Raw genomic sequence first — 13872 nt, forward strand, 5'->3', positions numbered from 1 at the left:
TATTTTGCTAAGAGTATGGCACTAATACGCTTCCGTAGAATGTGCACAAACCCCCAGGAAAAATGTTATTTCCAAGTGTCTCTTGGTTCCATTCACTATATTTGATAGATTTATTATCTTTCTGTTAAAATAATCTAAATGTATATAACAGACACAAATGAGAACGATCTGTATCGCTCATATTCGCGGGTCACGTGGTAGCAACCAAATTAAAATTGGTCATGTGACAATGACAAGTTATACTTCCTGTCGGTGTGCTTACACGGTTACGGGTTCCGTTGAATGTAAGAAGGTGGTTTTATTGCGATGCGGTACGTAATAGTGTGGTTCTTCGTGCACAGTCTCTAGACGAAGTCGAATGTTTTCCATTTCATCGTCTTCTGTATAGCTATCGGCGGTATAGTCTATCTCTGTGTCTCCCTCAGTGGTATAAAACTCCAGCCCGTCCGATTCCGAGCACATGTGTGACCTTCGGTAGACGTATCGGTCGCCGCTTTCGTAACACTGACTGCATTGTGAACACGAACACGAAGACGAAGAAGATGATCTACCATCGTCTGTCTCTTCTACTTCCATTCCCCGCCGTTCGTCGTAAGATGGCGCTCTCGTAGATCTCCATCCATAGTCGGAGTCGTCCGGGAGGCTACCTGAAATGGTAGACAATGCTTTGGAACTTTTTTTATGTACATGATGCCCTCGCTCTGTCCTCATCTCCGCTCTGCCTACGACGCGATTTCCGCCGTACATGAACACGTCATGTTTGTAACGCCTCCCCCTAATTTCCGGCGGTGATGGGGTAGTCCGCCTGAGTTGATACAATGTTTCTAGAGGACAGCGATTGCGATGACGCTCACGCGGAGGAGTAGGAGGAAGAGGAGGATCCCGAAAAAAAGGTGATGGATCCTGACGATAACTGTGGTCATGATGTGTCCGAAAATCATAACGCCCTCCTACGTCCACAGGTGACTTTATCTCCCGATAGTTGAAATTTCTTGGAAGACTGCCCATTCCATATTGGAAACGAGGCATTTTAATGGAGTCGCTAGGAGACTCCCCTAGCGGTCTCATAGTGGAGAGTATACTAGGGTGATACTCAGCCGCTAGTCCCCCAACCTGTTTATTTCTCTCATTTCGTTTCATTCGGTAAATTTCTTTGCTCATTATTTCTGCCACCTCTTTGTCTTCCATTGACAATCTCCTTGACAACGACTGTCTGTAATTGGCGTGCGTTAATATTGGTAAACTGAATCTCTTGCGTTCGTCGTAGTCGTGTAAATCGTACTCCTCGCACATGTCAAATCTCGTGTCGAGCACGTGGCGATATGTTTGTGTTCTGACACCGCTCTCTGAGTAATAGCTATCTCGCTGGACAGAGCGATCTATCTTAGGACCCATTCCATATATATGTCCGGTTTCAGTCGGCGTTTCGGTCGTGGTGGCGTCATTCAAATTCATGCCATAGTTAATCACCCCGTTTCCATGGAGACACAGGTCAGGGGGACGAATTACGGTCGTTGTTCGTAATTCAATGTTTTCGCTGTGCTCTAATTTGTGTTCTTCTTTTATATGTGTAGTATGAGTGCTTGTACCCCGTGATGTCACATTCTTACCGTATTTAAAGCTCTTTCTGATTTCCGGAAAATAATTCACGTCTTTGGAATGCATCTCTTTTCGAAGCATTGTGTGGAGCGCCCTCTTCCTCATGTCGGGTAGAACCGTGAAATAAACGATAGGGTTGATGAATGAGTTACAAAACCCGATAAAGTGTAAGGTCATCATTGTAAAAATACCGTTTCCGTTACGTAATAGGTTCTCATCGTAGGCTAAAATGACACACAGTAATGACAGGGGCAACCACGCCAGTGCAAACAGTGCCACCACAGTCAAAACCATTAAGTTATTTCGTTCACTTTTATTGAGGACCTGAAAAAAGAAAAAAAAATATGTGTGTTAATGTTGAATTAGTCGGGTTTTAAAAATACGTTTTCTTTATAAATCAAAATGACTGGTAGAATTCAACAAATATACCAACCTAGAAACGATATGACCAGGCGAAATATGGGAGTTTATGGACGTAGACAATGTGGACCTCTTGAGCCAGTCATTACTAAACATTTGAATCTGAATGAGAACTGATGATCGGTATTTAGAAATTGTTATAAATGTTTTTATAAAATAAAGTACAGCTCTCTGCCTTTCACTGTACTCTTATACGTCACAAATATTTCTCATTTTCTAAATAAGTATTTTCGTTTTTCCTTATCTTCCCAACCTTGCCATGTGTAGCCTCTTGGCCGCTCTAGTAAGTACACAATTTGGTCGGCGAGTATTTGGTCGGGACAGCGAAAACACCGCGTTCCAAAAAAAGGTGAAATGCCATACCCCCAGTAATGAATATCTCAATCACAACACTCCCACGAACGAATACAGTATGCGTCATTAATATGTTAAAGCGGGTGTGTCGTCACCTGTGCATGCGACAGACGGACCATAGCGTGTCATTGCTTACAACTTGAAACAAGCGTCTACCCACAGGGAGTTGGACAAACTTATGTATTTTAATAAATTATTAAATAATAAAATGTTATATAACTTTTCTTTACCCCCCCCCCCGGTCTTTTACCCCCCTTGTTTATACCACTCTTTCCTTCATCACAACTTTGTTACGCGCTAATGTTATATGCAAATTTTAACGCGCGATGTAGACGCACGCTATTATAGTAAAATATTTTACTATAATAGGGTAAAGGGGGTAAAAGACCAGGAGGGGGGGGGGTAAAAGAAAAGTTATATAACATTTTATTATTTAATAATTTATTAAAATACATAAGTTTGTCCAACTCCCTGTGGTCTACCCATGAGCATTTGCGTTTTAGCGTGTGTCGTTATCGTCGTTTGGGACTCAATTCCCGTGCGTGTGCGGGTGACGACACCTCCGCTTTACTACGCATACTATATACTGGAAAACAACGAAAACACATTTGCTGTTTCTTCTCTGTGGTTTTATCCTGGCTGATTTTTGTTCATGTCGTCCGTATTTGACGACTGTCTTCTCGTCATTTAACGTCGTCGACAACACTCATTCCCTATATAATACGCCAACTATTACCATGGTTACTAAACGAGAGAGAGGGAGAGAGGACGTTGCTTTGCTCACCTGTCCCGGGTCGATGTCAGTTGACACGGTGGTATTGACAGAATTCCTGACTGTGTCGCGTAGTTTTAGCGACGTCACACTGAGTACGCCGAACGTAAACATCAACACCAGCACAATTGCAGTGAACAGAAGCGTCGTCCATATTTGTTCCATAACTACTGAGAAGTTTTGTTTACATAGTAGCCTTTCGATTGTACCGTAACTACTTTCCAAGTGTAGCGCCACCATGGAGTACGGATGGAACTCTGTTAACATTACTAGGCACGGAATTACCCATATACAAAGTAATGCACAAATATAAGTCCGCTTTGAAAATGGTCGACTGTACCGGAAGATCCAATACCTGCAACGACAATGTACATATTTATACGCTATATTATTAGAATATTTTTTCATTTACATACTTAATAACATTTTTAATAGTAAACGTGTGGACTGGCAGTATGCTTGATAATGACGCAAAGTTGTAAGTGCCAATAAAAACGTATACCCCCTAAGACTGTGAAGTTTCTGCAACACATGGTTCTTTCCTGCATATCGTCTATGAATGCCAACGTGTTCTTGAGGCTTTTGTTTAACCCCCGGGGCAGTTGACACGTAGCTGGTAGAGAGGTGCCCCCGAATGCTCAAAAGTGTGAACATTTTTATACCTAGATGGTGGCAAAATCTATACCCATATTTATACCAAAGTACCATTTCTGTCATCACTGTTTATTCCATATAAAACAGTTACCGTATTTGCTCTATTAGAAGAGCATCTCCAATAGAAGCACATGTAAGCCAACAGTTGCATTGTATATTGATTTATTAGAATATGTATTTTTACCATAGAAATACCTCTGTCACTTACATAGGTTATATATTATTAACACAATGTTAATGAATATTACCGACATTTATATCTATCTTGACTGGAAATAAGACCGATACTTATACCTAAAATTCAAAAAACGAGACCCATTGCAGGGGCACGTCCCCCGGGGGTCCGACTTGTGGAAATACCTGGAACCCATGTCTGTGAAAGAGGTTTTCAAAATGACCCTAAACACGTTTTAAGGTCAAAATTTTGTACCCTTTTCACTGTTAGAAAGCTAAAAAAATCACGCATCTTGTACTCGCGCTCGATCTCGCGATATTTGAGCTTTATAACCCTTCTGTGTAAGCACTGGTTGGTCATATGCCGTGATCGCCCGTGATCGAGGGTCGTTAACCAGGGGACCGGATGTTTTCCTCGTTTTTGCGATCATTGAATTGAATGAAAAAAAAACAAACAATAATCTGATTTAAAAAATAAACACCCTTGTCACGTTGGCAGTACCGGAAAAGACACCCTTTTTGTCTATTTTGACAGAAATGGCACGTCCCCATTAGGCAGGCCCTGCCATTAGGCAAGTACTATGTACCCCCCTCATGTTTAACTTGCGTGCGATTAGGCCTGGCGGTCAATTTTACTAACTTAACTGCAATTCACAAATAAAACTGGACAAAATAACTTTACAAATCAAGAACGCACCGACCAGCAGTAAAAACAAATATATTTTGTTTTGATCTCTAAAACGTGTTTGGAAAAAAGACCTTGTGGACACACTAGCAAGAACGTGTATTGTAATGCGGAGTGTTTGATTCCCCGCTGAATAGAGTCAATCACAATAAAACTAAATGTTCAGCTTGTTTTCGTGTTATCTGACGATCAGGGCAATGAAATGGTTTGAACAGACCTTGCTGAGAAATGATCCTAACGTGTCTGATATCCCCTTCGATCCTATGACGTCATTGTTTTAACTAATAACCGGTGTTAACAGACAGGAAACAACAAAGTCTCCCAAGCGGTGAAGACTTGTACAATTACGTATTTTTGGTTTGTCACATTCACTATTAATAATCGTTGTCTGAACAGTGATAAATCCCACACAATAATCAAATGACTATTAGTGTCGATGGGTGCTTTAAATGATTGAATGAATTGATTTTCTATGCGTCTAAACCCTGTAATTTTTCACGAATACGGCGATACTTTCACTTGTACACAACAAGCTTGCCTGACTGACCGGGAGATGGGGAGTCATTGACATTATACAGCGTATCGATAGTCACGTGTTAAAACACTGTATATCCAACCATTTTTACTAGGCGGTCACCAACATTATTGGAATGATGCTTAGAGTCCTTCTCACAAAAACTGTCATACACTCCACCTAGACTGACCCAGCCGTTGCAATTTTCTAGTTCTTGCTTTCTTTTTAAATCTTGGTCCGACGCGAAATTATCACGTGTCATCGCCAGAGATTTTACTAGTTCGTACTTAAAAGCAATCGTCATATAACTCGATACAATTTCTGCGGCTGGGTCAGTCTATCCCATCTGCCAATCCTAAATGTACATAAAACCACGTGTCACACGATGCATTTGTACCAAAGACACTAGAAAATACGTTTCTAGTTTCTAGAAAACATGTGTATTTGATTGAATTAATAGTATTAAACACGAATTCCAGACATTTCTTAAAATTCTTTAATTTCTGTCAATAAAAAAGTAACTCAGTACTTAGTATTTGCATATTCGATACAATTATTTTGAAGGCAAACAACTGTACAGAAGCTATTCTACACTGAAGGTTGTGGTGTCTAATCACCAAATTGAACATAATTCTCATTGCTGTAATCACTCAAGGCTACTTCACTTTATTCAAAGAGGATTATAAATAAGATTTCAAGATTTCTCATGGCCGTACGCAATCCAAAGCCATTATAATGATGGCTACACGGTGTATTCTGTTATATTGCCGGTCGTTTCTACGCGAGTATAATTGAGTGAAACACATGAAATTTTATCATTTTCTTTAGTAGTGAGATAAACACATAAAAACGACAAACCATATTATTATGATTGCGTTTTATTCGTCACCAAGTCTTCTGCTAAGTTGTATAATATATACAGTCAGACGATGTAACATTTCAAACTATTCTATTAGTCGCGCCCTCCAGCGACAAAGCACTTTCGTGACGTAATAGGAGCAAGGACGTCCTTTACTTCGACATTGTTTTTTTTTTATTTATGGTTCTTCGTTATTTTAGAAATTCGTTCAATTTGAAATGGCGAATGACTTAGCAATCAATGAGAGTTGTTGAATAACATTGCTTTAATACGTCCAACTACATTACGATATTTTGATGTCACATAAGCCTTTCGTCGCCTGGTGGCGCGATTTATAGAAACGGTACCAGAGGAATTCTAGCATCTCACTTTACGCTGCAAAATAGTCACGCACCAGCCACAGCAATTCAGACAATGTATTGCCGATGTCTGTCCTCAATCAAAGTACATTTTACAGCGTAGTACATTTCCAGAATTCCCTGACGCTTGCTATTCAACACGTTACCGTAAACAAACCTTTTTTTTCCGCGGGGCTCGTAAACGCCGCGGTTCATCAACACTCGTAAAGAAGACTCGTTTATTACGTTCTAACAACCGAATGACCAGCGTTACACAAACTCGTGGCCTCGTAACAGTGCATAACATTGTATTTCAACCTAATAATTTGATTTTAAAGAATAAATGCAATGTTTATACTTCTTTTCATATTTGTGTTGATGTTTTAGGTAGTCTGATTAAAATCTTAGGTTGTGATTTTTTAAACATATAAATATGTTATTACTATCTTTTATTTTATTCTATTTTGTTGCTGTTTTGTTCAGCATTTTTTCAGTATTGTTAAGCCTGAAAGCATATGGCGATATTTACAAAAACACAAAATCAGATGTACGCAATAAAAAAATAACAAAAACAATATAAAAGACATTTAGTGAATTTTTTTAAAATCACGTGATACACTGTAATTAGATCAATATCGTGTGCTCGATAGTGAATTATTGTAACCCAACAATTCGTTGTTGTTTTGGGGGGACAAAAACACAATAATACACGTCTACTTTCGAATTAGGTATTTATAATTTAGCATGCTAGGTATAATTATGATTTCTTTTAATTGTTAAAAATAAGTTTAAATATCGATAATAGTTGCATCGACCTACCTCCACCAGGAATATCACGTTTTTATACAATAGTCTGGTGATTGATAACAATATTTGAGTTACATATTTTATACAATGTTGTACGTTGTATACAATGCCTATTACAACCTAGGGTACGTGAATAAAAAAACTGTATAAATGTGGGCAATAAGTTGGATCACACTTTTGACAGTGCCGCGACGCCTACACTACCTAGCGACCAGTCAAGTAATCCCCGCAACCTTCCCAAACCCAATACCAATCGTTCCGAGACGAATTTCAGAAGTCTGCTTATACACAAACAATTATGGGGGAGAAGGAACTGTTGATAAAGTTGCCAAAAATGTTTCTGATCGGTGCATTTGTTTACAGTGCTCTGATTTAAATACGCACCCGTAATTTGAAGCGCACGTGCATTTGCGATGTTGCACAAACTTACCGTTCCATGGCCCATGACGTCAGAGTGGAGAGATTCGCAAAGATCAGCACCAGTTGTGTATACGAAACAAACGAGCATAGAATTGGAGAATAGATGGACGAACTGAGATCGGCTGCAAACTCTGCCAGTGTGAGTGGTATCACAAAAACACAAAATATAAGGTGAATGACCGCTAGATTCATCGAAAAGCACCCCATCGTCTCCCAGCACTTCTTAACCCTGAATATCACAACAACGAAGAATACATTGCCAATTAGATTGGTTGCCATGGCAATTGTATACAACACGATATAGGTGATTCGGACGGCGTCGATTTGTGTGTAATCCGAGTACTGCCCATAATAAGTCCAATTTGTTAGAGGCGCATCCGTTGCCATAGTAACCGTCTCAGTTCGCATCACATGCCATGTTAGTAGGCTTTGGTAATACCTGTAGATTAGAATAAACATGTCAATTACTTAAAAAAAGCTCATTAACCTGTGATCCAGATACTGTTTTGTCATTCTTCCCTCATTTCGTCCCGAAGTCCAATTACCAGAACGCATACTAAATGAACCCGCGTAGACACGTGTCGTCGGATATCTGTGACGTCATGGACAGTGATGATACACCGGACTGCCGCCAATGATGTGTAATACTTGCTACAGTTGTGTCAAATATAGTACTTGTTTCCCGCAAGTCCGTGGTGCAATCATCCCGTCCATACAGCTACGTTATGTAATGAAACAATGTACTTTTGCAGTTATTTTCGGTTAGTCGTGTGTATGAGTACATGCACACAAGTGAGTACTGTAAATAACTTTATTTTTTACTTTGAATTTATTTTCGCCTAGATGTCTTTTCAGCGAAAATTAATTCCAGCTAAAATAAAGTTACTGTACAGTAAGTGTGATAAATTCATGACACACCTGGTGTCGATGTACACACAATCACATCCAATGTCCTTTTATGAATTCCGAGGGTCTATGTTTTATAAAAGAATAAAAGCCGGCTCGATGTACTTATAAAAGTCACTTAGAGGGAAATATACTACTCCAAAGTTTGGGTACTTAATGGCACAGCACTGGAACAAGAGTTAAATCAACATTATTCAGACAAGGTATCGTGTAATAAATAAACAATACGTCATACAATGTATAATATTACGTAGTTACGCCAGGGTAATGTTGTGAAATCTACACTTTAAACTACGCGTAAGATACAAGGTAAATAATAGTCCGTGCAACTAATGATTCTAGACGGAAAAAATGAAGATTCGATGTGTCCAGTTCTTAACACATTCGGATTTTCTATTTCGAATAATTTTATATTTCAGAATCTGAAGATTTGTTTTCAAAATTTAAAGGGCGGCAGTCGTCGTGCCGCGTCCTGTTCGATATGGGACTCATAGCGACGTATACAACGCGTGTAAAATACATTGTTTATTTACATGAAATTCGAACACGCGCTGCGCGACGACCACCGCGCTTTAAATATTGTTTGTGTAACATCAAGATAGTATACAACAATGCCGAGACACTAATACGTTAACTAATGAATGAAGGGTAATATTTCACTTCTGAATCAATGTTGTGAGAAAAAAAAATAATTATAATGTCAAGGAATCTGCCTGCCTGGTCATCAATATGCAATACTATATATATATATATATATATATATATATATATATATATCATGTATTTATAGTATCAGTTGCATACTAGAGATTGTACCATCCATATAACATATAGTTCATTGAGGAAGACAACTTCAACTAAAGAACGACATTGTGTAGTTTCAGTGGCGGATCCAGAGGGGGCCCAGGGGGCCATGCCCCCCCCCCTCAAACGCATGACGATTCATGTCATCTGGATTACGCATAGTTTCTCTGCGATTTACGCTCCGTAATATTAAGCGAAGCTTTCCCCCCCCCCATACATTTTGCTGGATCCGCCACTGTGTAGTTTCTGCAGATACCCTAGTCAAGACACCGATACATGGGGGGGGGACAATATAATTATGTTTTGAACGATTTTCGCATATTACTGAATACATGACTGGGAAAATTGTGAAAGTAATTTTGCTGTTATCAATGATCGACATTGACAAAATAAGTTATTTTTGTGGTAACTTCGAAATTAAGAGTTGAGCTAGAAATGTTGTTCCCACGTGCAGTACGAAACTCAGGTATTCGGCTGAAAGGGTGCGACGAGACGCGTACAAATTATTTACTACGACATCCTTTAACCCGAAATATATTAGACCTTTATAAATGTTGCTATATTTAGTTTTAAACTGTATGACACTTCATTTATTATTGAGATTATTCAAAGTATTAACCAATTTATAATCAATATTTTAATTGAATTTAGCGACGTGCTTCGAATCTCGAAATTTATAATGGTGATCATTTCTGTTTTATCATAAGTGTTAAGAACGCAACATAGGCCCGGGTCAAGTAGTTGTTGAATATTCTCACTACTTCCCATGTGAATGAGTGGGGTAGATCTCGTCAAATATACATGTATATGGCTAAATTTACAAAGATCGGAACACCCTTCGAATCTATTTATAAAAACGCAGCGTAACAAAAAAAAAGTCGCGTTCAAACCTGTTACTCGTGCTGTTCGTCGCGTCCGCTGTCCTTGTATTTTGTGACAAAGGGAAGGCGTGGTCACTGAAACCCACCTGCCAGTGTCTTATCATGGACTCGATTAATGAGAATTCATCATGCACTTCTGGCTACTGTTGATAAAGTGCCTCAACTTCTCCTTAGTTACACAAACATGCCAACACGACCTCCACTAATCTTGCTTAGAAAAGTTTGTTTTCCCAAACAATACAGTAACAATCATACAATAAGGCAATGATATACATGTCTTTAGATATTTTAATTGCATTCATTAAACAATTTTCTAATTAGGTTAATTTCGATTTGATACGGGTCATGTTGTGAGATTAAATTGACGTCGCCCGTAATAAGGCTGTAGGTGTTTTACTGAAATAGAACAACTCGGCTTGCATGTTGTTTAAACAAATGACAAAACACGTCAAAATCACTTGGTTCAACAGCATAAACACTCCCCTTTTAATGTGCAGTAAGACAAAAAAAGTCGTGTCCATTGTTCGAAATTCTCTATACTGGCGTGTAAGCTTTCGGTACTATATATTTAACAATAATCACGAATGATCAACTTGGACTTTGTATTCCTCTTTATTAACGGTCTATCAACCAGCAAAATAAACAAACGACAAGGTTCCAGTCAATTAAAGTTGTACTCAATATATCCGTCACTTTAAAACTGACCAAAAAAACATGTAATTTTACCATTTTTTCCGTACGTGCCTGGAATTGAAATACACACTTCCGTGGTCAGGATCGCCGAAATGAACAATATATGGTATGACACGGAGAGTTATCCAACACACACAAGCACAGAAGTTCATAACAACTGCATAGAAGTGTTTACCTGTCCGTCTTTACGAGAATGTATGAGCACATGTGCTCAGAAACTCACCAAGTTCGATTCACAATCAACTAAGATATACAATCCAAGCATTACATCATGAGATAATTGGTGAAATACCACTGTATGAACTCCGCAGAACAGTGCCTGTATTATAGAGTGAAACAGGTAACTATAGACCTTTGTCCTATCGAACACTGACATCCGCAAACCCATGGGATATAATAAATCACAGTCCCTCGGAACTGTGAATAAATCAATGTTTTGGGTCAGTTTGTGACATGCTTTTACGTTTAATTGTTTACTTTCTTCGTTCCGACCATCGATCGCAAGATCTCAACCACACCTGACTGCTTTTCAATTATGTCAATAACACTAAAGGAAATTTACTGCTTGAATTGTGATTTTTTTTTTAATTCTGCCTCTCCGTCGAGATATATAACTCATGCGCGACCCTGTGTGACCCCTGCGCGGTCGTTTCCTTCTTTTGTGACGTCATCGCGTCTCGTACGCATGGCCGGTGGGCAAACAAGTGTGTTTGGCAGCCATGTCAACGTCGTTAAAATGAAAAGTTCCTGATACCCTTGTCTCCTGAGATACGCCTCTGAAAAAAAAACACATATACAATGAAATTAATGCTTATAACTCGTAATAAATTTCTCTCAGGATTTGTCGTTGTTTTGCGCGTATAAATATCGAAGAATGAGAAACAGGTGTGGTGACACCCCTTGCACTGATTAGTTTAATGTAACTACTACACGTGGTTACGATAATAGGAAATTACGAGAATTAAACGTGTATGTCAATGTCAAGGTGAATCGTGAACGAGGCACAACATTTCACGTATAACAGACTCGGATTTCCGGGGACTAATGACAGGCACACAGGCAGGAAGACCGAGCGAGATGCACACATACAAACAGACAGACAGACGTACGGACATGACAAGCACAGTAATCTTCAATGCTAGGAATAATTTCATGTTTGCTGTATGCGTCAGTTCGGTTGAATTAGCAAATAAAAGTTATTCGCGGCAATATTCGTTGGCATACAAAATACTTCTTTGCCCATATTCTCATACGGCACCTCTCTTTCAAATTCTATGAACTCGCCACGACTCCTGTTTATACTGGGAAGCTGGGGAAAAGCGATAACTGTGGCAAAGTTCAGTATACGGGTTTTGATTAACAAGGTATACGGCGATAGAGACGCCTTGATGCTCTGCCTTGACAGGAATTGGCAGACTGTGTACGGCATTCTTGGCAAATAATCTCCATGGAGACATGTAGCCATACATGGAATGAAAAAAAAAACACAACGCCGGGTCGATTTGAAAAAAATTATCACTTCTCAAATGTTTGATATATTTATTTTCATGGGATGACTGGTTTCAATTTAAAGTTGGGTCATTTTAACTTTGATTTCATAACGTTCTGTTTCAAATTACTTGTTGGCATCCAACAGCGCCCGTATGTTATTACGGGCCAGGTATGCTTTCCTCGCCAATGGCAATGTACGCCGCTGTATAACGTCAAACCGTGATAACACACACACGCGAGAGACATCACACTGAAAACCATTTCCATTCACGGTTGTTTTTAGTGGACATCAAAGTATCAGAGACATTGTAAAAAAATCAATAGTTTTATTTTCCGTTGGCTATGGTCCTGTCACTGTATATAATTATTTATTTAATATATATTTGTTAACAGTACTAGTATTTCATATTTTACGACGTGATTTGAAAACATGAAATTTGCAAATTCAAAGTTTGCATTTATATATTAGATAGTTTATAAATACGTTTATTGCATTTTACTCAAATGAGAGAAGAGTGGCCTAAAATATGTTTACATATTATTAATGTAAACAAAATAACAAATATTTTGGTGACATTTCAATGACGTAAAGAAAGACTGAAATGGTAAAAACGTTGTATACACTAAATTTCAGTAGTTGTTTTTTTCAATACAATGTATTATATGTTTGCATAACGGTGTACTGAACGGTTGCTATGGCCGAATCGTTGAACCGGCTGTGTGGGGCGTTTTCACGTGTATTGAATCAATTGAATTGAAATGATTACCATAATTGATTTACGTTTTTTTGTAATTCGAAATTTAGTATCATTTATTACTGCAAGTTAGTAAAACCTATCCACTAAAAATGAAAATATAGGAGCTGAATGTCGTGAAACACAGAAAGTAATCTGGCACACGGTTCACAAGAAAAAGCCGAAAATGTGCGGACGACCTTTATGATAGCGGAAGGCCATGGGCAATGAGTGGTCTTGGAAAAAATGGAACCGTATATAAAGTCGTCATAAGATTTTAAACAAAGCAGAATCTTGTGGACAATGGCAACATTTTCGTTGTCATTTTGTTTGATAGGATAGTTTAGCGAAACTAACTGTGATTTTTCAAATATACACATTTCTGAGATATGATGAGGCATTTTACCATAACACAGTAAATGGGACAATTAGTTGGTGACCATGTGTCTAGAATCACGACAATATAAAATAACATTGGGTTCAGTTAATTGTACATATGCGCAGACAATGCTCAGTGGTGCAAAATTGAAGACGACACAGACTCCCTTACGAAAATAATTACGTCCGTTGTTTGCACATAAGCTAGGTAAGCATTTGAGTATTTTCCAATGAGTTCGAAATTCTATTTACAATACCACTTCATCAACTCCGCGCCATTCATCATTTCCTCTGCCAAACGTCACGTAAATCGAACAGCGCAGTGATATGAAAACAACTGTATTGAAATAGACACAAGTACGAGTAAAATACAACATTGTTTAAATTGT

General features: G+C 38.6%; 1 protein-coding gene across 1 annotated transcript; it reads right to left on the reverse strand.

The window, feature by feature from the left end:
- Positions 1-96: 96 nt before the first annotated feature.
- On the reverse strand, positions 97-7983 carry LOC144361519 (uncharacterized). The gene is made up of 3 exons (XM_085505129.1): positions 7607-7983; positions 3158-3500; positions 97-1923 (listed from the first exon to the last, which is right to left on the reverse strand). Exons 1-3 carry the CDS (start codon positions 7981-7983, stop codon positions 259-261), a joined length of 2385 nt encoding a protein of 794 aa, XP_085361255.1. The 3' UTR covers positions 97-258.
- Between the last annotated feature and the right edge of the window lie 5889 nt (positions 7984-13872).

This window comes from Saccoglossus kowalevskii, chromosome 2 (genome assembly GCF_978046115.1).
Source record: "Saccoglossus kowalevskii chromosome 2, keSacKowa6.1, whole genome shotgun sequence".
In the NCBI taxonomy this organism is placed as follows: domain Eukaryota; kingdom Metazoa; phylum Hemichordata; class Enteropneusta; family Harrimaniidae; genus Saccoglossus; species Saccoglossus kowalevskii.

Excerpts from the sequence above, each read along its gene's own strand:
- LOC144361519 (XM_085505129.1), bottom strand. The coding sequence starts at position 7,983 with ATGGCAACGGATGCGCCTCTAACAAATTGGACTTATTATGGGCAGTAC. Across the intron at positions 3,501-7,606 it reads ACGTCATGGGCCATGGAACG|GTATTGGATCTTCCGGTACA; the intron begins GTAAGTTTGTGC and ends TTGTCGTTGCAG. Across the intron at positions 1,924-3,157 it reads CTGACATCGACCCGGGACAG|GTCCTCAATAAAAGTGAACG; the intron begins GTGAGCAAAGCA and ends TTCTTTTTTCAG.